General features: G+C 43.0%; 1 protein-coding gene across 1 annotated transcript in view; it reads left to right on the forward strand.

Moving 5' to 3' along the window:
* LOC124545912 (ubiquitin-protein ligase E3B) overlaps positions 1–22,343 on the forward strand; it is a 273,159-nt gene that overhangs the window by 234,655 nt on the left and 16,161 nt on the right. The window contains exon 16 of the mRNA XM_047124876.1: positions 21,660–21,771. Coding sequence (XP_046980832.1) covers positions 21,660–21,771 — 112 coding nt within the window. The remainder of the gene's footprint in view (positions 1–21,659; positions 21,772–22,343) is intronic.

Below are 22,343 nucleotides of genomic sequence, written 5' to 3' on the forward strand. Positions count from 1 at the left end.
AGCTCGGTCGTCAAACAGCGAGTGAGTTCGGTCAGCCAGCTGTGGGTCACATATCGGAGGACCTGCCAGAGGATGGGATTGCAGCATCTGGCTGCGGCAACGTGCTTCCGTAATGGGGAAACTGTCCAATATAAATTTATGTGTAGTATCAGTGTATCTCCTGTTTTTTTAAATTGGGGTCCGGTCCAGCAGGTAGTTGCTAAAAAGCACTGGCATTAGAATGTTGTGGGGCTTAAACCAGATGACATAATTGTAAGCACTCAGGAACAGTGTCCAGCACTGTAAGCGTTGAGCCGTTTGCTCCAGGAGGGCTGAACAAGGTAACAATGGGCCTGTGATCCATAATGAGAGAGAACTTTGCCAAAAAAGGTAGACATGGCATTTTTTAACAGCATACATTATAGCTGATGCCTCCATTTCTATGTGTGTGTAACTGCATTGTGACAGGGTCAATGTCTCGGATGCATAAGCAGTTGACTATTTGGAGCTATCCTCATTCCTTTGTACCAGTACCACCCGATGCCATAGGCAGATGCGTCAGCTGCCACAACCAATGAACGTCCAGGAGAAAAATGATTGAGAGTTGTGAAATACGGTTTTCCTGGGGGAGGGAATTGGAGTAATAGTTGACTTTTCCCAAACACACCTGCAGTTTCATTAGGTTCTTCAGGCGAGGAAGAGAGTCGATGGCAGTGACATTTTGGTCAGTAGGATTGATCCTGTCTTTGGTGAGCCAGTACCCATATTACCTCTGGATGAAAAATTGATGCTTCTGCATCCTGCAGGGTGGTAAATAGGGTGCAGAGATTTTGCAAATGCTCCTGATGGGAGGGTCCTGTAACATTGAGATTATCTAGATAATTCACATATGCTGGAATGCACTGCATCAGTTGTTCCAGATAACTTTGGAAAATTGCTGTGGCTGAGGGAATGCCAAACAAGAGTCGCTTGTACTTATATTATCCAAAGGGAACTTTGACAGCGACAGTGTTCTGAGATCGCTCATCTAAAGGCAACTAGATGTAAGTATCATTAGGGTCAATCTTCGAGTAATATTCCCCGCCAATAAGTTTGGTAAGATCTTCTGTCTGGGGCATAAGTTGAGTTCCAACCAGTGATTGAGCACTGGTGGTGGCCCCGAACTCCCCACCACATAATTGAAGAGAACCATTGGGCTTCTTGAGTGTGACAAAGGGCATGGCCCACATGCTAGACTTACAGATTTGTTGGCCTGGAAATGATCCACCTCCTGCTTCGCCACAGTATGTAGGCCACTGGAATGGGGCTGGCATGGTAAAAACGAGGCACGGTGCCCGGCCGGAGAGTGACGTATCCCTGAAAACCCGAGGTGCACCTCAAATCCAGCATGAATAGCAATGCAGATGCTGAACAAAGATCATCCAGTTCCTGGAAAGGGACTGCAGTGGATACAACCTCGTATTTGTCGGATATAGAAAACCTGAACAGTGTGATGGCATCAATGCCAGAAATGTTTGTAGCTGTTGCGTGGTTGACAACAAATAGTGTAATGATCCATGTAACACTTTTGTAGGCTGCTGTGACCAAGAGCTGCTCGCAAAGAGATATAGAACTATCCTCGTACACAACCAAACACTGTGAAGGATGAGACCACTTGAGTGAGCCTCAATGGGTTTACATTGCCAGATTGATCAGAGAGACAGTAGACCTGATGTTGTTGTTGTTGTTGTTGTTGTTGTGGTCTTCAGTCCTGAGACTGGTTTGGTGGAGCTCTCCATGCTACCCTATCCTGTGCAAGTTTCTTCATCTCCCAGTACCTACTGCAACCTACATCCTTCTGAATCTGCTTAGTGTATTCATCTCTTGGTCTCCCTCTATGATTTTTACCCTCCACGCTGCCCTCCAATACTAAATTTGTGATCCCTTGATGCCTCAGAACATGTCCTACCAACCGATCCCTTCTTCTAGTCAAGTTGTGCCACAAATTCCTCTTCTCCCCAATCCTATTCAGTACCTCCTCATTAGTTATGTGATCTACCCATCTAATCTTCAGCATTGTAGCCCTGATATCAGTCTGATAATAAATACAGAGTGTGAGAAGCAACTTCTACACAAAAGGGTCATCCAGTGCAACCGTAGACTTCAGGGCACGCACAGTGTCCTGATGTTCCCCTGCGGCAGGGTGGGAGTGGATTGTACTGCTGCGACACACCAATTTGAGAAGCCCTTCTTTGCCACAAAACATGAGACCCACAGAAATCTGGACAATTCGCCTGCGAGTAAGTGGAAAACCACTGTGGGCATGAAGGGAGCTGATCTGGTGATCTGTGACGAGGCACAATTGGAGGCTTGGATTTGTAAGAAAATGAAATGCCAACAGCCATCCTTATGATCTCCACTTGGAGTGCTGACATCAAAGTTACAGATAGTCTGCATAAACCAGTTACATTGGCCACTGATGCAGCATATATGTGGATCGTGATAACCCTTTCAGTGTCAACTGAGGCCTGTAGACGGTGCATTGAAGCGCCGAAACTGATAGCTACACAGTAAATAAGATCATAAGGCAGCTGTAGGCATTTTATTTTCTTGTAATAGTGAACAGCTGTGGTGCCCAAGACCTCCAGATGCTCAAATGTCACTGAGACCTTAGACACGGACGAATTGTGACAGAGCTGCCTGGGAGCTGTCCTGCACCACAGGTGTGAGACTGGAGTGCATGGAGGTTCTGGCCTTGCGTTTAGTCATTCATTAGCCACTCGTGTGATCTCAGACAAGTGTGTTATGCACAAAATGCCCTCCGACAAAGAGTTATATAGTTTCAGTGCCACAGTGCAAGCTAGACCACATCACAAATCGTGGAGTCTGCATATGAAGCCTTGCAGCCGTGACTGGTAGAAGTGAAATTGCATTTGTGGCTTGGATCTTGCAAGTCAGTGATTCGAGAGTGGTAGGACTGTTCCGGCAGTTTACGGTATTGGTGAAATTCGAGCCTGGAAGTGACCACATGATATCACTGAGAATAGTAATTAGTCAACAGAATGCAGATCCTCTGAAACAAGAGCATGACAGGGTCCAGCAGAAGGGTCTACTCTTAAAGCAGAAAAAAACATTTTCAGCAAAGCCCAAAACAAAAACGACAATCACTGCCACGAATTGTCTGTGACGTGAACAGTTGAGAAATTCCGTTTCAGATGACACAGGTATGTGTCCCAGCCCCCCTCAGCATCGTCAAAAGGTGGGAACGACAGAAGATGTACGGAGGCGTCAGAAGTGGGAGGTGCTGAGGTTCAGTGCAAAAGGGCGTCATGTGCTCTGAGTTTGTCTGTCTGAAGCTGAAGTGATGTTTGTAGCAAGTCCAACTGGAGCTGCTGCTGCTGCTGCTGTGTTAATTGCTGATGTTGCTCCACCAAGTGAACCAATTGAGCATCTGTACTACTAACTCTTTTTTCCTCACCACCAATGCTATATCTGTGGTAGCCGGATATCAATGCGCACGTTGGCGAATGCAGAAATGGATGAAGTCACCCAATGGGAGAGCTGCCTGCAGAAGAATAAGTCAAACTAACAGTATGGGGAATGAAATGTGACGCACAGACTGTGGACAAGACAACAGAACCAACCGGGACAAGGACAAACGACCTTAGAACAATGAGGTGCAATGCAAAGCAGTTGCCGCAACAGTGACAAGATCACAAGTAGCGGGAGTTAAATCCAAGGAACAACCAGAGAGAGTAACCAGGCAACACACAAGGTAGTTATCCAACAGTTTTGGTACAGTGAAGATCATTCCATAAGCATCAAGCACAAACACTGAACTGACTGGCTGCGCAGCTGCCTGGATACCAGCTGTGTGCAACGGTATTGGCCGGCACACTCATGTGGTGAAGTAGTGGCGTGCTCGCAGTATGATTACTCTGCGGTCACGGTACCCCTTGTAGGCTATCGAGGTCCACGTCCTCTGGTGGTCGTTCAACTTCTGCGATGCCTGGTACCAGAGAGATAGCTCATTATTTAATGAGAGCTGCAGCAGAACTTATATTTCATCACATTTGAGCTCAGAATATGTTCTGGGATTCTATGACAGACATCTGTAAAATGCCACTCTCCAGACAAATACTATTTGAAAAGGATTGCCAACATTAAATTTATATTCAGTTTTGAAAAATTTATCTTTTTCAGAAATGCTTTTCTTGTTATTGATAGTTTGCATTTTTTACTCTCCTTACTTCATCCATTATTAGTTATATTCCACCGGCCGGAGTGGCCGAGCAGTTCTAGGCGCTGCAGTCTGGAACCGCGTGACCACTATGGCTGCAGGTTTGAATCCTTCCTCGGGCATGGATGTGTGTGTTGTCCTTAGGTTAGTTAGGTTTAAGTAGTTCTAAGTTCTAGGGGACTGATGACCTCAGAAGTTAAGTCCCATAGTGCTCAGAGCCATTAGTTATGTTCCTGCCAAATGAGCTAAACTCATCCACTACTTTTATTGTGTTATTTCCTGATCTGTGGAGATATACCAGATTAAACTACGTAATAAGCCCAGCATCCCATATATATGAAAGTACCGGTTGTGAAACATAGTTACTTATGCAAACACAAAAGGGTATTGCTTGACCAAAAAGAACAAAGGGGAAGAAAATATAAAATATTACTACACTATATGTAAAATTCTCGGAGTCAGTAAAAAGATACAGTTAAGACATGATACGAGAAACAACTGAAAACAATTGGAGCGAGAATAAAACACAGTGGGAAATTATGTTGGGAAGCCACAAAATTTCATCAGTTAAGATGGAAGATGACACAGTAACTGATAACAAAGAGAAAATTGTGCAAACATTATTCCAGTGCTTCTTTAATGTTAGTCATATTGATTTCTTCGTAATATACGACCATTAAAAATTTGAGGTGTCCTTTGCTAGAATAATTTCCAGTTATTGTGATGCTTCATGAATATTATCCTGTAATGTAATCACAGAACAACTGGCCAGCTTCACTCTGAGATACTCGTTCCTAGGCATTAAGCCAAAGCAGTCTGCCCTATTGTCAAAGTTGCTTATGCTACTAGATTTCTCCATTTGCAGTCTGTATCGTTATACCAGATATGACTAACGAGGGATATCAAATGGATACAAATGAGAGCAGCACAAATGGTTACAAGTTTTTGCGATGCCCGGGAGATTGACACGAAGATGCAAAAGAACCAAATTTGCAACCTCTCCCACAAATGCCTACATAGGAAGTTTCTAGAACCACCTTTAATCAATGAATCTACGAATATACGACAGCTCCCTTTGTATAGCTCCTACAGGATAGTGAAGATGAGATCTGACTGATTACAGCGTGCACAGATGCAGCTAAACACTCATTCTTCCTGCACTTTGTGCGTGACTGGAATGGGAAAAAAATGTAATAACTTGTACAATGGGACACACGTGGTCGAGATAAGTATAGATTTCTCTTCTCTGCATATATACTTTCCTTACTGTGTAATGTCCCCCCACAATACCACTAGCCAGTAATTGATCTTGCGGTGGAAGTGTTCATGTTTTGGCTCCTAATCTGAAAGTATGGCTTAAAATAAATTATTATGGGACTAAAATAGTATGTAATCAGAACATCAAAATGACAGTTGCTCGGTTTAAGAATTAAGTTAAAGAACCAGTTGATAAGGTTTTTATTTTTTTGTATTTGGTGCAGTTGAAAACAGTGACTGCATGCACAGAAAAAGAGATGAACAGAAGAGTATTTAGGATTTTCAAAAATAAGCTTATAGTGTGTCTGAAGAGTGAAGTTTACAGTCTGTGCGTTTGTTATCAGTTTTGACTTGGCATTGAGATGTGGACTTTAGATGTGCAGTTCACTCAAACCCTGAGTGCAGAGTAGCGAGAACTGGAGACATACATGTTGGGCATTATGAGGAGAGCTGAAAGACGGAAACAGACTGGCATAAACATAAAATTGAAACTGGAGATAGGTGGGTCGTATAGCCTCGGCAATGGATGTTAAATTAAACAAGAAAATTAATTGTTGTGCTTTTGGAGATAGGAAAAGATGAAGAGGATGACCTAATGAAAGATTGATGGTTGGCATTGGGAAACATACAGGAAAATGTGGATGTGTGTAGATGAACACCATATGTAATGCATGGAAGAATGTAGCAGTTGTTGTCGTATTGCTGCTACTGATGATGATGATGATGATGATGATGATGATGATGATGATGCTTTGAGACACGTAATAGTCATTATCAGTTGCAGAAGTCTAGTGAGATTACTTAACGGAAATCCGATTGAAACAAATGTGAGCTGAGCGTTTGTAAAGTCATGTACCGAATAGGGCAAACTCCTTAAGTCACAGTTGGAAGACAACACAGTGATTGAGGAATGACAGACTCGTTTAGAACCAACTGTAGATTTATGACTACCATGCAGAAAAGACGAAATAAGAACATTGGATATTTACTGAGACATCCAAGCTTGCTGAGAGCAATAACTGAAGAGCAGTAAGGGAAGAGCCTGTCAACACAAGGGATGCAGCACTTGCTATAGAGACAGGAAGCAGTGATAACAGGACCTCAAGAAACAGAAACAAATGTCATCTACATTGGTGTTTAACCTAACTACATCTGATATATTCCTTTGCAATTGTATTGTGTGGACCTAAGGCATGTTTCTGTGCATAACATTTCATCTGCTAATGCTGGAGACATCCTGGGAGGGTTAATGCTCGGTTAGTCTGGATTCTTGAATCTCGACGACTACTTACTAATGTCCAATGCGGCTTTCGTCGCCGCCGCTCCGCTGTTGACCACCTTGTGACCCTGTCGACATTCATCATGAACAACTTTTTGCGAAGGCGCCAAATGGTAGCCGTGTTCTTCGACTTGGAGAAGGCTTATGATACCTGTTGGAGATGAGGTATCCTCCGCACTATGCACAGGTGGGGCCTACGCGGTCGCCTGCCCCTTTTTATTGATTCCTTTTTAACGGATCAAAAGTTTAGGGTACGTGTGGGTTCCGTATTGTCCGACGTCTTCCTCCAGGAGAACGGAGTGCCTCAGGGCTCCGTCTTGAGCGTAGCCCTTTTTGCCATAGCGATCAATCCAATTATGGATTGCATTCCACCTAATGTCTCAGGCTCTCTCTTTGTCGATGACTTCGCGATCTACTGCAGTGCCCAGAGAACATGCCTCCTGGAGCGCTGCCTTCAGCGTTGTCTAGACAGCCTCTACTCATGGAGCGTGGCAAATGGCTTCCGGTTCTCTGAAGAGAAGACAGTTTGTATCAACTTTTGGCGATATAAAGCGTTCCTTCTGCCATCCTTACATCTCGGTCCCGTTGTTCTCCCATTCGTGGACACAACTAAGTTTCTAGGGCTCACGTTGGACAGGAAACTGTGTTGGTCTCCACATGTCTCTTATTTGGCGGCCCGTTGTACACGTTCCCTTAATGTCCTAAGAGTTCTTAGCGGTTCATCTTGGGGAGCGGATCGCACTGTCCTGCTTCGCTTGTATCGGTCCATAGTCCGATCGAAGCTGGATTATGGGAGATTCGTCTACTCGTCCGCTCGGCCGTCCCTCTTACGCTGGCTCAACTCCATCCACCATCGGGGGATACGTCTTGCGACCGGAGCCTTCTACACTAGTCCTGTGGAGAGTCTTTATGCTGAAGCTGCCGAATTACCATTGACCTACCGGCGTGACGTACTGCTGTGTCGGTATGCCTGCCGGCTGTTGTCTATGCCCGACCACCCCTCTTACCAGTCCTTCTTCGCCGATTCTCTCGACCGTCAGTACGGGTTGTATGTGTCTGCCCTGCTGCCACCCGGAGTCCGCTTCCATCGCCTGCTTCGACAATTGGATTTTGCCCTCCCTACCACCTTCAGAGAGGGTGAGAGCCCGACACCACCTTGGCTCCAGGCTCCGGTTCCTATTTATCTCGACCTCAGCTCACTCCCGAAGGAGGGTACTCCGGCTGCAGTGTATTGCTCACGGTTTGTCGAAATTCGTGCTTGACTTGCCGGTCACACCTTTATTTACACCGATGGCTCCAAAACTGACGATGGTGTCGGCTGTCCCTTTGTCGTCGGGGCCGCCACCTTTAAATACCGGCTCCTCGACCAATGTTCCAGCTTTACGGCCGAGCTTTTCGCTCTCCATCAGGCCGTTCAGTATGCCCGCCGCCACCGCCATTCATCGTATGTACTCTGCTCTGACTCGCTCAGTGCTCTTCAGAGCCTTGGAGCTCCCCATCCGGTCCATCCTTTGATTCAGCGGATACAGCAGTCCCTCCGTTCTGTCGCTGATAATGGTGGTTCTGTCAGCTTTCTGTGTGTTCCCGGACATGTAGGAGTGCCTGGGAATGAGGCTGCGGATGCTGCAGCCAAGGCTGCAGTCCTCCTGCCTCGGCCAGCCTCCCATTGTGTTCCGTCATCTGACGTTCGTGGGGATGTATGTAAGAGGCTTGTGTCGTTGTGGTGGGATGCTTGGTCATCCCTCCAAGGAAACAAGCTCCGGGCAGTAAAACCGCTCCCAACTGCTTGGACAACATCCTCCCGACCATCTCGGCGCGAGGAGGTCCTTCTGACCAGGTTGCGGATTGGGCATTGCCGGTTTAGCCACCGCTACCTGCTCTCCGGTGATCCAGCCCCGCAGTGCCCTTGTGGTCAGGCATTAACAGTGCGCCATGTTTTATTGTCGTGTCCCCGTTTTAATCAATTTCGTGTTATCCTGTCCCTGCCATCTACTTTACCGGATGTTTTAGCTGATGACGCTCGAGCAGCTGCTCGTATTCTGCGTTTTATAACTTTAACTGGCTTGTCCAAAGACATTTAACCTTTTTACTTATTTTATCTGCATCTTTGTGAGGTACTTCTGGTGTCCCCCCATCCCCTTGAGTTTTAACAGATTCCATTTGCTCTAACACCAGTGACTGGGCGCTAATGACCTCAGCAGTTGAGCGCCCTTAAACCCTACCAAAAAAAAAAAAATATCCTGGGAGGCTATAAAGCTCAGATAGCAGTCTCAAACTTAAACAGGCTGAGCGTGCCAAATAGTTCGTGTGTATCCCCACAAAAGTTGGGTTGTGCATCATCAGACTGCTGTCTGACATTGTGGAGTCAGGTCAGTGAATTCTCATTAGGCCCAATAGCTATGTTCCTCTGAGCTAGTGTGCATATTGAATTTGCGTAAATTGAGAGTCATTTTATATCTAAAATATGGGGTTAGGTGCATGTTTACTCATGAATTAAGCTCAAAGCTGTAAGAGTTTCTTAGTATTTTTACTAGAGAAGCCATTATCATCTTAATGAGAAACCATTATCATCTTAATGAAACACATTTTAATATGAAATGTAAACGCTTAAAAATTTAACACTGAAACACAAAGGTACACTAAAATCATTATTCCGTGTCCAGTGAACCCCCAGTTCTTGTTAAAACACTAGCATTTTGAAAATTATGATAATAAGGGGTTTTACTTTACAATCCCCTGGAGCATTTCCTCTGAAAAGGAGGCTGTGTCAGTCTTTTGCAGCCTTAAATCCAGGTGCTGTTTTGTCTTTGATAGAAGTAATTTGTTTCCAAAACAAGCTCATTTCATCAGGGTCGAAAGCCTGCTTTGCGATGTAGATTTTTCTGTCACTGTTTCTTTAAACTTCTTTCCAAATTCCTTGGCTCCTACCTCATCTGCTGCAGCTGCCTCTCCTGTCATCTTAATGTTGTGATCAGACCAACCTGAGCTGGCCGAGAAAGGTTCTGGATCGTCCTTTTCTTTCATTATGCTGCATATCAGCTATTGACTGTAGCTTGAACAGTAACTCCAGAGTGAGGCATGTGCTGTTGGTTGTTGTGCTCAATTCAGTGGCTTTGTATTTTTGCCATTATTTCCCCATCACCTCGAAGTGAGATTTGGTCCCTCTGATTGCACTCAAGTCAGTTGAATGGGAAGCAGTTTTTCGAAATGATTCTGGGTTGTCACACTTTGTGTCAACAATCTGCTCACCTTTCTCATAGCGATCTAAAGTTTTCTCTTTGTTCCTAATGGATACCACTTTTGTACACCCTGATTTTCCTCAGCAGCCGCAGTTTCTTTTCTTTAACGCCATATTTTAAATACAGATTCTGTTGAGTGCTACTTCACAGCTCTGCTGACCTGAACTGACAAATCACGTTTCGACAAACACAACAGAGGATGCGCTGACGCATAAATGCTTCCGCATATTGTTAACAGATGGCAGCACTGGAGTTAAAGCTAAAATTGTGAAAATGTGGACAATGAATCCACATATAAAGAGGTCTACCTGTAACTTGTTGTGGGGAAAAGTTGGTGCTGTTTGCTTTATTTGGCACTGATGCACACAACTTGCCTAATTTGAATCCTCCTCCTTTTCTCTTCACTCTGTTTTTGATTTTTAATTTCTACGGTTTCTCTGTACATCCTAGCACAGTAATGACTGGAACTCAGTAAAAGTACTGCACAAGATAATCAAATTTGATTGTTCTCTGTTCCCAGTACCGATTTATCTGCATTACCCAGACGAGTGTTCTTTAATCAAAGGTGGTGATGCTTCTTTTATTAGTTGAAATGTAACTTCGTCAGATGTGCAAGGACTTTTGTCTACTCCTACCCTGGCAAGCGGTGACTGTAAAGCTTTGAAAGTTTTCAAATATTTGTGCACTTTTCTTGGCGGTTTAAACTTTCTATCAGTAGCACATATTCTTAGCACTCTGCGGATGTGATAGATTGACTGTTCTTATGAATGGGAGGAGAACTTTCAATTAATCTGATTCTTTTTTGCCGGAAGCTTCAAATGTTTTAAGACACAGTACCCCCATTTATCACTCTCTCAGTGTAACTGTTCCTCCTGTACTAATTCTTAAATAAGCTCTTCCTCCAACTAGTGTGGCTGAAAGATTCCTTTAGCCCAGACCACCAATGTCATAATTATTCCTGTTTTCTGTTTGGTGTGGTTGCTCTCTCTTTGTGTGTGTGTGTGTGTGTGTGTGTGTGTGTGTGTGTGTGTGTGTGTGTGTGTGTGTCTAGATTTTGTGCCTGAAGCTTGTGTCCCCTGTAACTCTGTCAGTTTTTCTAAGTACCTGTACATCTAAAAATGACACAGTATTTAAACTGGCAAGAATGTTCACAAATATTTGGAAAAATGTTCGAGGACCTATGACTGCCGTGTGCCACGGCAGGAGTGTGCAAAATTCCTTCACGTCTGGCCATGTGTGCACAGTAACTACTTTAACACCCAGCTTAAAGAACACAAAAACAATTGTCATCTGGCCGAGACCGATAAGTCGGCAGTACCAGATCGTGCACTGGGAGGAGGGAACCGTCGCTACGTTGTTCCCGGGTTCTGATCATCACATTGTACAGAGAAGCCATAGAAATTCTAAATCACAAAAACATCTTCAACTGAAAACGAGAGAGACTGAAATTAGACAATTTATGACCAATAGCACTAAACAAAGCAAACAGCACAAATACTTCTGCGGTACAAACTCCGTAGTGCATCGTGGCTTTACCCCCTGGTGACACAACTGTCCGACTGTTGTGCAGTAATGTATAAAGGATTTCACTTGCTGAACTTGTTTGAGTTTGAAACCAAAATCTGAGCATTAATAACCCGTGAGGACTGTTAGGCATAGAAACACGTCTTAGAATACGCCCCACTAAAATCACCAAGAATATGAAGACCACCAATGAAATTCTGCATTTTATTGTATATTCCTCTTTCTGAAGAACACCTCTCCTCCCCCACCCCCTCCCCACCAATACATTTTTATAAACAAGTTATTTACAAGTTGTTGAATTTTATCATAAGACTGGAGAAACCTTTCCTCTCTCTTATTTCTTCACTATTGTTGTTGTTGTTGTTGTTGCTGTGGTAGTAGTGGTGATGGTCTTCATCCAAAGAGTGGTTAGCCACATCTCTCCATGCTGGTCTATCCTGTGCAGACTTCTTCATCTCTGTATAGCCACTGCACACTACATGTATTTGAACCCGCTTACAGTATTCATGCCTAGGTCTCGCTCTGCAACTTTTACCCCTAACAAGTCTCTCCAGTGTCCAGTTGACTATTCCTCGATGCCACAGAATGTGCCGTATGCTCCAACTTTGTCACGTTTTGCCATAAATTTCTTTTATCCTCAATTCAGTTGAGTACCTCCTCACTAGTTATTCAATCTACCTATCTAATCTTTAGCATTCTTCTGTAAAAGTAGATTTCAAAAGATTCGATTCTCTTCTTATCTGAACTGCTCATCTTCCACATTTCATTTCCACAAATGGTTGCACTCCAGACAAATAATACCTTCGGAAAAGACTTCTCGGCCCTTAAATTAGTCCATTCCAGTACTGACCCTCAAAACACAGGTGCCAGATAGCACCCGTCTACTCAGTCTCTGGCTGGTGCACCTAGGATAGGCTACGTGTCAGGTGTCCCTATTATGTGCATTCTACACACAAGCAAACCACTCGGCTGACCCCACTGGCGGGTGTGAGACCACAGTAGTATGGTCACGTACACTACATTTCGGCTGCCTTGCTGCCCCCACCTCAGTCGTTTGCCCACTCCTGCCTAATGCTGCTTGCAGGTGCCCGGCTGCTCACTGGGGGACACTTCAGCTGCAATGGCCTAGCTTAAGTTTATATTAAATGTTAACAAGTTTCTCTTTTTCATAAATGCCTTTTGTATGATTGAGAGTGTGCAGTTTATACCCTCTCTATTTCAACTGTCATCAGTTATTTTGTTGCCAAACAGCAAAACTCATCTGCTACTTTTAGTTTCTCATTTCCTAATCTAATTCCTTCAGCATCACTCATTTAATTTGACTATTTCCAGTACCCTCATTTTACTTTTGTTGCTGTGTATCCTTATAATTCCTTTTCGAGACACTGTCCGTTCTGTTCAACTGCCTATCTGAGTCCTCAGCTGGCTCTGACAGAATATTGTGTGATCGGCAGACCTTATTATTTCTTCTCCCTGAACTTTATTTTGCCTGCCAAATTTCTCTCCTTTGTTTCCTTCGTAGCTTGCTCAGCATAAAGTTTGAGTAACATTAGGGATAGGACACAACCCTGTCTCACTCACTTCTCCCTTTCTTGGCCTTCAACTCTTATAGCTGCAGTCCAGTTTTGTCCAAGTTTTAAATAACTTTTCACTTCCTGTATTTTATCTGTGATACCTTCAAAGTTTCAAAGAGAGTAGTAGAATCAACATTGTAAGAAGCTTTCTATACGTCTACAAATGCTAAAGATGTAGGTTTGCTTTTTTTCAGCCCATTTTCTAAGGTAAGGTGTAGGGTCACGCCGGCCAGTGTGGCCGAACAGTTCTAGGCGCTTCAGTGTGGAACCACGTTACCGCTGCAGTCGCAGGTTCGAATCTTTAGGTTAGTCAGGTTTAAGTAGTTCTAGGGGACTGATGACCTCAGATGTTAAGTCCCATAGTGCTCAGAGCCGTTTTGTAGGGTCAGTGTTGCCTCAAATTATCCTGTATTTTTCCAGAAGCCGAACAGATCTTCCCCAAGATAGCCAGCCACTAGTTTTTTCATTCTTGTGTAAATAATTCATGTCAGAATTTTGCAACTGTGACTTATTAAAGCTGATGGTTCAGAAGTATACACGCCTCTCAGCACCTGCCACCTTTGAATTGGAATTATTACAGTCTTTTTGAAATCTGAAGGTGTTTCCCCTGTATCAAATATCTTGCAAACCAGGTGGAATAGTTTTGTCACAGCTGGGTTTTGTCATCTTCTCCAGGAGCCTTGTTTCTATTTAGGTCTTTCAGTGCTCTATCAAATTCTTCTGTCAGTATCATATCTCCCATCTCATCTTCACCTATTTCCTATTCTGTGTCTATAATATTGTCATCAAGTGTGTTTCCCCAATATAGACTCTCCATTGATTCATCTTGTCTTTTAGTTTTCTCTCTTTTGCTTAGTAGTGGCTAGTCATCTGACCCCTTGAAACTCATATAGTTGCTTCCTCTTTATTTCCAAAGATCTCTTAAATTTTTCTACAGGCAGCATCTATCTTTCCACTACCCCCATGCCTCTACAGCCCTGCATTTGTCCTAGAGCCATCCCTGCTTAGTCATGTTGCATCTTCTATCACTCTCATTTTTTCAGTCTCATTTCATTTTGCCTATTCTTTTTACATCATTTTTGTATTTTGTCCTTTCGTCCCATAAATTCAGTATCTTCTATGTTTTCCAAGGATTTCTACAAGGCCTCGTCTTTCAACCTATGTGATCCTGTGCTCATTCACTATTTCATCTCTCGAAGCAACTCATTCATCCCCTACTGTATTCTTCGCCCTGTTTTGGTCTGTCATTGCCCAATTATCCTAATGATACTCTCAGCAACACATGGTTCTTTCAGTTTATCCATATTCCATCCCTATAATTTCATACTTGTTTGTGATTTCTTCAGGTTTACTATGCAGTTCATAATGAATAAATTATGGTCAAAGCCAACATCTGCACTGGAAATATCATAGTTTAAAATGTGGCGTTGAAATCTCTGTCTTACTGCTATGTAATTAGTCTGAAACCTTCCAGTGTCTCCTGGTCTCTTCCACGTATACAACCTTTATTCAAGATTCTCAAACTGAGCATTAGTGATGTTTAAAGTTAGCTCTTTGCAAAATTCTATGAGGCAGCCTACTCTTTCATTCCCTTCCCCTGTTCCGTGTTGTTCTTTTATTTTTGATGCATCAAACAAGAGGTACAACACAACAAATACTGCCTGCCGTCTCTCAGTTCTGGGCAGAAGCTGCCAGGTGACACTCACAATCGCAAACCTTTCACTGCTACTGCACCACTTCCTACAGCACGTCATATGCTTCCACCAATAGTGTAGAAAGCTGCCACAGCGAGCGCTGTGAACTGCATATTATGTTGCTTCCAATTTGTACTGGTGGGCTTGTGCATTCGTCTGCTGACGGGCACCAAGATATGGTACACCACATATACTTTGGCTACGAGTTCACTTCAGAGCCTGCAGCCAGCTCAGTACAGTGCTCTGGAAACTGCCTTCAGATTTAGTAGTCACTTTTTTTGAAAAACTAGGACCAGTAACAGTGTGTCTCCAAACATTACTATCAGTGATATATACAATATCGTAGACTGCAGAGAGACAGCAAAGTTATTTATATATCATTGTATTAAGTTTAGGACTTTAAGTGCCATGCATCAAACTGTACCCATATATGTATATAGTCTAAATAAATGTTATTTGTTATTTATTATTGTGTTGCCACAATTCTGTTGTAGGGCACCCTGTCAGCCAAGTTTTTAACAAACATAGCGTGCTACGGCTACCTGTAAGGAGCTGTTGCAGGGAAACATTTTCCTCCTACTGTGGCTGTTTCAGCTGAATTAATAGTAGCATTTAGTTACTACAATATTTCCTTCTCTTCTTTTTGCTACTGCTGAACGCCAGTCACCCACAACAATTAAATTTTCGTCTCCCGTAACTATCTGGCTAATTTCCTTTATCTCATCACACATTCTTTCAATCTGTACATCATGTGCAGAGCTAGTAGGATAGCAAATGTTTACTGCTGTTGTGGGTGTTGGAATTGTATCTGTCATGGTTACTACAATGTGTTCATAAAGCTGTTCACAGTAGTTTATCAACATCTTAATTTCTGTTTCATTATTAGTCCTACTCCTGCATTACCACTGATTTTGTCTTAATAATCCTTTACTGATCTGAGTAAAAGCCCTCTCCTTCCTGCATCTCATTTCACTAATTCCAAATGTATCTAGCTTCATCTTATTCATTTCCCTTTCAGATTCTCTAATCTACCTATGTGATAAAGAGATATAAGATTCCACTCTCTGACCCATAGAATGCCAGTTTTGTTTTTCTTGATGACTACATCCTTGTGGGTAGCCCCTGCCCCACAGATTCTAATGGAGGATTATTTTACATCTGGAATTTTTTACCTAGGAGGGTGCTATAGTTATTTAACTGTACAGTGGAGCTGCATGCCCTCATAAAAACAAATAATGGCTGTAGCTTTTACCTCACTTTTAGCAATTTTTTCTCTGTGGTCCATAATTTGCCAAAATATTCTTTGGCATTCTAATGTCCAACAGGTATCATATTTCTTTTCCCTGTTATTTATCTTATCAGTGTCTCAATTTTCTTACATCTTTTGTCAATTTCATCATTTATTTTTAATGCGCACATTTAAAGTTGAAAAATAGTTGCTGTTGTTGAAAATTTCATGCAGTAACTCACTTAGTGTCTCCTAAGCAATTCATAATGATTCCAGCACCTATTATTTCATCTGCAGATAATGTGGTTATTTGCCCAATAAATGCCTTGCCAGAAGCCTTTCTTGTACTACCATTATAGTGAGGTATCAATGCCTGACAGTTTTCTGCTGATTCAGCATTGTGTTAAGTGTATTAATTGAGGTATATTATGGAGAAGCACTGTGTGTGTGTGTGTGTGTGTGTGTGTGTGTGTGTGTGTGTGTGTCGCTTCACAATATGTTCCCCCTCAATAGGACTGCGGTAGAATAAGAGGGGGAGTTCCTTTTCCTTTATTTTCATCCTGTGTTGGCCACATGTGCAAATGTCTCGGCAGCTGAGACATGTTGTGCAGGAGAGTGGTTAATACATTCCAAAGTATATGATTGGAAAAATAAGCAAAGATGCTGCTATTTAAAACTATGGAACTGAATGGATTACATTATGCCAAAGCCAGGAAGCTGTGTGTGTGTGTGTGTGTGTGTGTGTGTGTGTGAACCACTCTGAAAGAAAACAGTTTGTTGAATAGATTATGACAAAACAAAATGCAGCTGAATGTTCATCTTCAGTTAATAGCTACATTTAGATTTAAATGGAATTCTAATTAAACAGAATTATCACACAATCAAAAGAAAACTGTATAGTTAGCCATAAGAATGTGTCAACACAGGGAGTGTGAGCTTGGTGACATGATACTGCTTTCTTGAGGACAGGAACATATATTTATTCCCCAATTGCAGACCCGTCCAGATAGAGATGTGTATTAGCTTTTGCTTTCAGTATTCAGTTAGGTGCACTGGCCCCAGATCAAATCCACCTGCCAAATTCATGTGAAGGGTAGATCTGTTGGCCAGCTCGGATGTGGTGTTTCGGCAGTTTCTGATATCGACATCCAACTGAGTGAATACTGGGATTAATGAATATTGTGTTAAACAAATTTTTGAATGATTTGGCATAATAATGAGTCAGGAAACTCAAGAGTATTGAAAGCTTGCAGGGCACTAGTGGAAGTGTCTTAAGCCTCATACAGCAACCAGAAATTGTGTTTTGATGAAAAGAGACAGCCAGATTTGCAACTAAAATGGATGTTTATTTAGTCATTGACCGGCTTTTCAGAAAGTAACTGTAGCAGGTGCTTTCAAATTATTGTCCACCAAATTCAATAATTAAACAATGGAAAATCCAGGATGGAATGTAACAGTATTATGAGAAGGAAAGTTGCCACTCACCATATAGCGGAGATGCTGAGTCACAGATAGAGACAACAAAAATCTGCCTATCTGCAGCTCAGCATCTTCACTATATAGTGAGTGACTACTTCCTTCTCCTAAAATTGTTGAATTCAATAATTAGTTCCTTACTGTGGCAATAACTGCAACAGTAATAAACAACCCAATACAGGTACATTAGGCATATTTACACTTCATGCACCACCAATAGACATTAGTTTCAGTCAAGGAGATTACAGAGTTCATGTGGTCACTAAAAATTATTAATTCTGCTGGCTATGGTTATGTTTCTGGGGCAATGGCCTTGCCGCAGTGGATACACCAGTTCCTGTCAGATCACCGAAGTTAAGGCTGTCGGGTACTTCACAAAATGCTTGCACCCCTACCTGCACTCCCGTCATTGAAGGGCCACTCCCCCTCTCCACACATCCAGTAGGTGAGCTCATTTTACATGTGCTAGTGTGGTATGGTGGCTGCGCTGGTTGTTGGGTGACTCAACAAGTCACCAGCCAGCAAGATTTCACCAGTCAGAAATTGGCGATGTTTCTTCGATTATGACCAAGCTTATTCTTCGAGACTCGATGTTTGAATTTAAAAGGTTGATGATTGATATAGTTGCTGATTGGTATTGTTACTGTATACAGTACATCAGAAGTACATCAAAAAAGATGAGTGGCACAAGAAAAGGTAGTGGCTGGGCCCCTTCGTTACCTATTTTCTTGGTCCGGAACACTTCACGTCAACTGTATTGTTTTTCCATTACTGCTGCAACCTAGCAGAAGTTGTATCATAATTGCGTGGGGAAGCTAAATTTGCAAGTTGGGTTGGCAAAACTGATCGTGGATTATGTCAGTGTTTCCTCTCTCTCATCTCCACAACAGCTTAAAATATTCCCTTAATTCCACCAAGCGAACAATCTGTCTTTTGAGCCTCGCATAACGTATTCAGTCACTTAAAATGTTAGTAGGAAGAAAACAGGATGAAGTCGAGGGAAACATTGAGTAAGAACTTAGAATCAACCTAAACCTTAGTAGGAAGAAATGTAAAATTGGGGAATTTTTAGCGTTGATCTTATGGGTTCTTCAGAGGGGCTGCAATTTTATGGTGTAGAAGTGTGAAAAACATGAGATTGGAGAATTTAACATCAGAGATCCACTGCATTATGAAAAGAATGGGTTGCTACTCCCCTGTACAAATGAGATATAGAATTGAGGGCAGGCATAACAAAAACACTGGTATACAGTTAAACTTTTGACCAAAAGACCTTCTTCTAATGTGGGAAAGAGATACACTACATATTCTCTCTCTCTCTCTCTCTCTCTCTCTCTCTCTCTCTCTCTCTCTCTCTCTCTCTCTCACACACACACACACACAGTCTCCTCTTTGTGCCACACAGCAACCAGTCCTTTTCATAATATTGTTGTTATTCCATCCTCAACTTTCCATTGCTTGTTTTAGACCTAGACTTGATGTATTTTACAAATATTTTATTCACAGATTTATTTTTAAAGAATGTACACTGAATCATTACTAAATTTACACTCCTGGAAATGGAAAAAAGAACACATTGACACCGGTGTGTCAGACCCACCATACTTGCTCCGGACACTGCGAGAGGGCTGTACAAGCAATGATCACACGCACGGCACAGCGGACACACCAGGAACCGCGGTGTTGGCCATCGAATGGCGCTAGCTGCGCAGCATTTGTGCACTGCCGCCGTCAGTGTCAGCCAGTTTTCCGTGGCATACGGAGCTCCATCGCAGTCTTTAACACTGGTAGCATGCCGCGACAGCGTGGACGTGAACCGTATGTGCAGTTGACGGACTTTGAGCGAGGGCGTATAGTGGGCATGCGGGAGGCCGGGTGGACGTACCGCCGTGTTGCTCAACACGTGGGGCGTGAGGTCTCCACAGTACATCGATGTTGTCGCCAGTGGTCGGCGGAAGGTGCACGTGCCCGTCGACCTGGGACCGGACCGCAGCGACGCACAGATGCACGCCAAGACCGTAGGATCCTACGCAGTGCCGTAGGGGACCGCACCGCCACTTCCCAGCAAATTAGGGACACTGTTGCTCCTGGGGTATCGGCGAGGACCATTCGCAACCGTCTCCATGAAGCTGGGCTACGGTCCCGCACACCGTTAGGCCGTCTTCCGCTCACGCCCCAACATCGTGTAGCCCGCCTCCAGTGGTGTCGCGACAGGCGTGAATGGAGGGACGAATGGAGACGTGTCGTCTTCAGCGATGAGAGTCGCTTCTGCCTTGGTGCCAATGATGGTCGTATGCGTGTTTGGCGCCGTGCAGGTGAGCGCCACAATCAGGACTGCATACGACCGAGGCACACAGGGCCAACACCCGGGATCATGGTGTGGGGAGCGATCTCCTACACTGGCCGTACACCACTGGTGATCATCGAGGGGACACTGAATAGTGCACGGTACATCCAAACCGTCATCGAACCCATCGTTCTACCATTCCTAGACCGGCAAGGGAACTTGCTGTTCCAACAGGACAATGCACGTCCGCATGTATCCCGTGCCACCCAACGTGCTCCAGAAGGTGTAAGTCAACTACCCTGGCCAGCAAGATCTCCGTATCTGTCCCCCATTGAGCATGTTTGGGACTGGATGAAGCATCGTCTCACGCGGTCTGCACGTCCAGCACGAACGCTGGTCCAACTGAGGCGCCAGGTGGAAATGGCATGGCAAGCCGTTCCACAGGACTACATCCAGCATCTCTACGATCGTCTCCATGGGAGAATAGCAGCCTGCATTGCTGCGAAAGGTGGATATACACTGTACTAGTGCCGACATTGTGCATGCTCTGTTGCCTATGTCTATGTGCCTGTGGTTCTGTCATTCTGATCATGTGATGTATCTGACCCCAGGAATGTGTCAATAAAGTTTCCCCTTCCTGGGACAATGAATTCACGGTGTTCTTATTTCAATTTCCAGGAGTGTATTTCCCCAAGTCATTGTTTTCACCCTTGTCCAGTAGAACTGATAGGTCCTTTAACAATTTAAATAATTAAAATGACACTGTTGAAATTAAATTACAGTAATGCAGTTTTATTGAATTGGAACACTTTTATGATGATCTCCTTCAGCATAAAATACTGTAGTTCAGCAATATGCAAAACCTTCAACAAGTCAAATTTAAATAAATGAGTGAAATGACAACAGTATGAAAAGGATAGATTGCTACTTAACACAAAGAGGAGGCATTGAGTGCCAAACAAGCACATAAATACTTTTAGCCATTGGACCAAGCCATTCGTCATGCATAGACAAAACAAAACATATGAAGGACTTACGCCTGTACTGAATAATATCTAGCAGTCTTTTTTTCTACTTGCCTTTTTGCCACTCATTGCCTTCTCTTTCTGATGAGTAACGATCTACCCTTTTTATATTGTTGTTATCTTGTCCATGATTTTCCATTGTTTAAATAATGACAATTTCTAATGGGCAACTAGCTCCTTACATATGGCTATAGCTCACTGTTGACTGACTGTGGCATTGTCCGCAGCACCCGTAGGGAGATTGACATTGGCAGGTTCATAAAATACAGAGCTGTTACACATTCAGTGAAACATAAAATAGAGGAGCTGTAAACATTTCTTCTGAGCATTAGGTCACAGGGTTGTTTTGATTAACCCATAACAATATACTCAATGGCTTTTGTGCTACAACTTATTTTTATGAGCAGATTTTCGGGAAAATACTTATCTCCGTGTGCTCTACCAAAGCCTAGTAAGAATTTTCTAAAACTTCAGATTTTATATTTGAAATATTTCATTAACTAACACATACCTGTAGTAAAATTATACATCTTTTTGATATGGAAAAAATGGGGCTGCAGGACAGTAACACAGATTTTTTTGAGAGATTTGCATTGTAGACACCTAAAGTAATTGTAATGAAAGTAATTTAAAATGTTCTACAAATTGTATATGCTTTCCCAAATAAATGCTTTGTATTTGAACTTTACCTCTTTTCCCTCATTTTTGCCAAGTCACATGCGATACAAACTTTGGCCATTATGGACTCTGATTCAGAGAACAGTCCCTCGATTTTAGGCATATTTTCAACAGCATTGATCCGTAAGGTATAACCTACAGTTACACTGAACTTCTTGGTATTGTAGCTATACTCTATGAAGGACCTCGTTGTGTTGCAGTTTGTAACAAGTTGCTCAAAGCCTCCTCTACTTGGATTTGCTCATTTGGAACCTCCATTCTCAATACGTTGTGTCGAGGTTGGTGACGATGAGGACACTGGCGATACTATTGGTAAGCTAACAGTAGTTTTTTTTAACCTAATTTATTTCGTGGAATAAAAATTATATCAGTCAACAGACTGAGTAACTCTTAAACCTGGATCATCCATTTGCTTGCATCACCTGCTTGTAGTGACTTGACAAAATATTTCGGTGTCTTTTAACAAGAAGACAGTATAACTCTAGAATTAGTCTACGCTGTTTCCATTCCTTGCATCATGTTTTTGAACTAACTTTAAGGTTCGACTTTTACAAGCTCTCGGAGCCAGAGGCTCCTTCTGGCAGAATAATTGAAGGGGAAGGAAGAAGGGTGAAGGAAGAGGACTGTAGATGTTCAGGAAAATGGACAGTTCAGAAAAGTCATCCAGAACCCTGACCCAGGGGAGACTTACCAGACAGGATGAGAAGGAATGATTGTACCCCTATTCCTAAACCTCTCCAGTCCTTTTCCTTCACCTCTATTCCTGCCTCTTCAAATCGTCTGCCAGAAAAAGGAGTCACCCACTCCAAAAGCTTGTAAAAGTTAAACCTTTTGGTGTGTGTGTGCGTTCTCCTGCCGCCACTTGGTGAGTAGATTTTTATTAC

Source organism: Schistocerca americana, chromosome 1 (assembly GCF_021461395.2).
Source record: "Schistocerca americana isolate TAMUIC-IGC-003095 chromosome 1, iqSchAmer2.1, whole genome shotgun sequence".
Classification (NCBI taxonomy): Eukaryota; Metazoa; Arthropoda; class Insecta; order Orthoptera; family Acrididae; genus Schistocerca; species Schistocerca americana.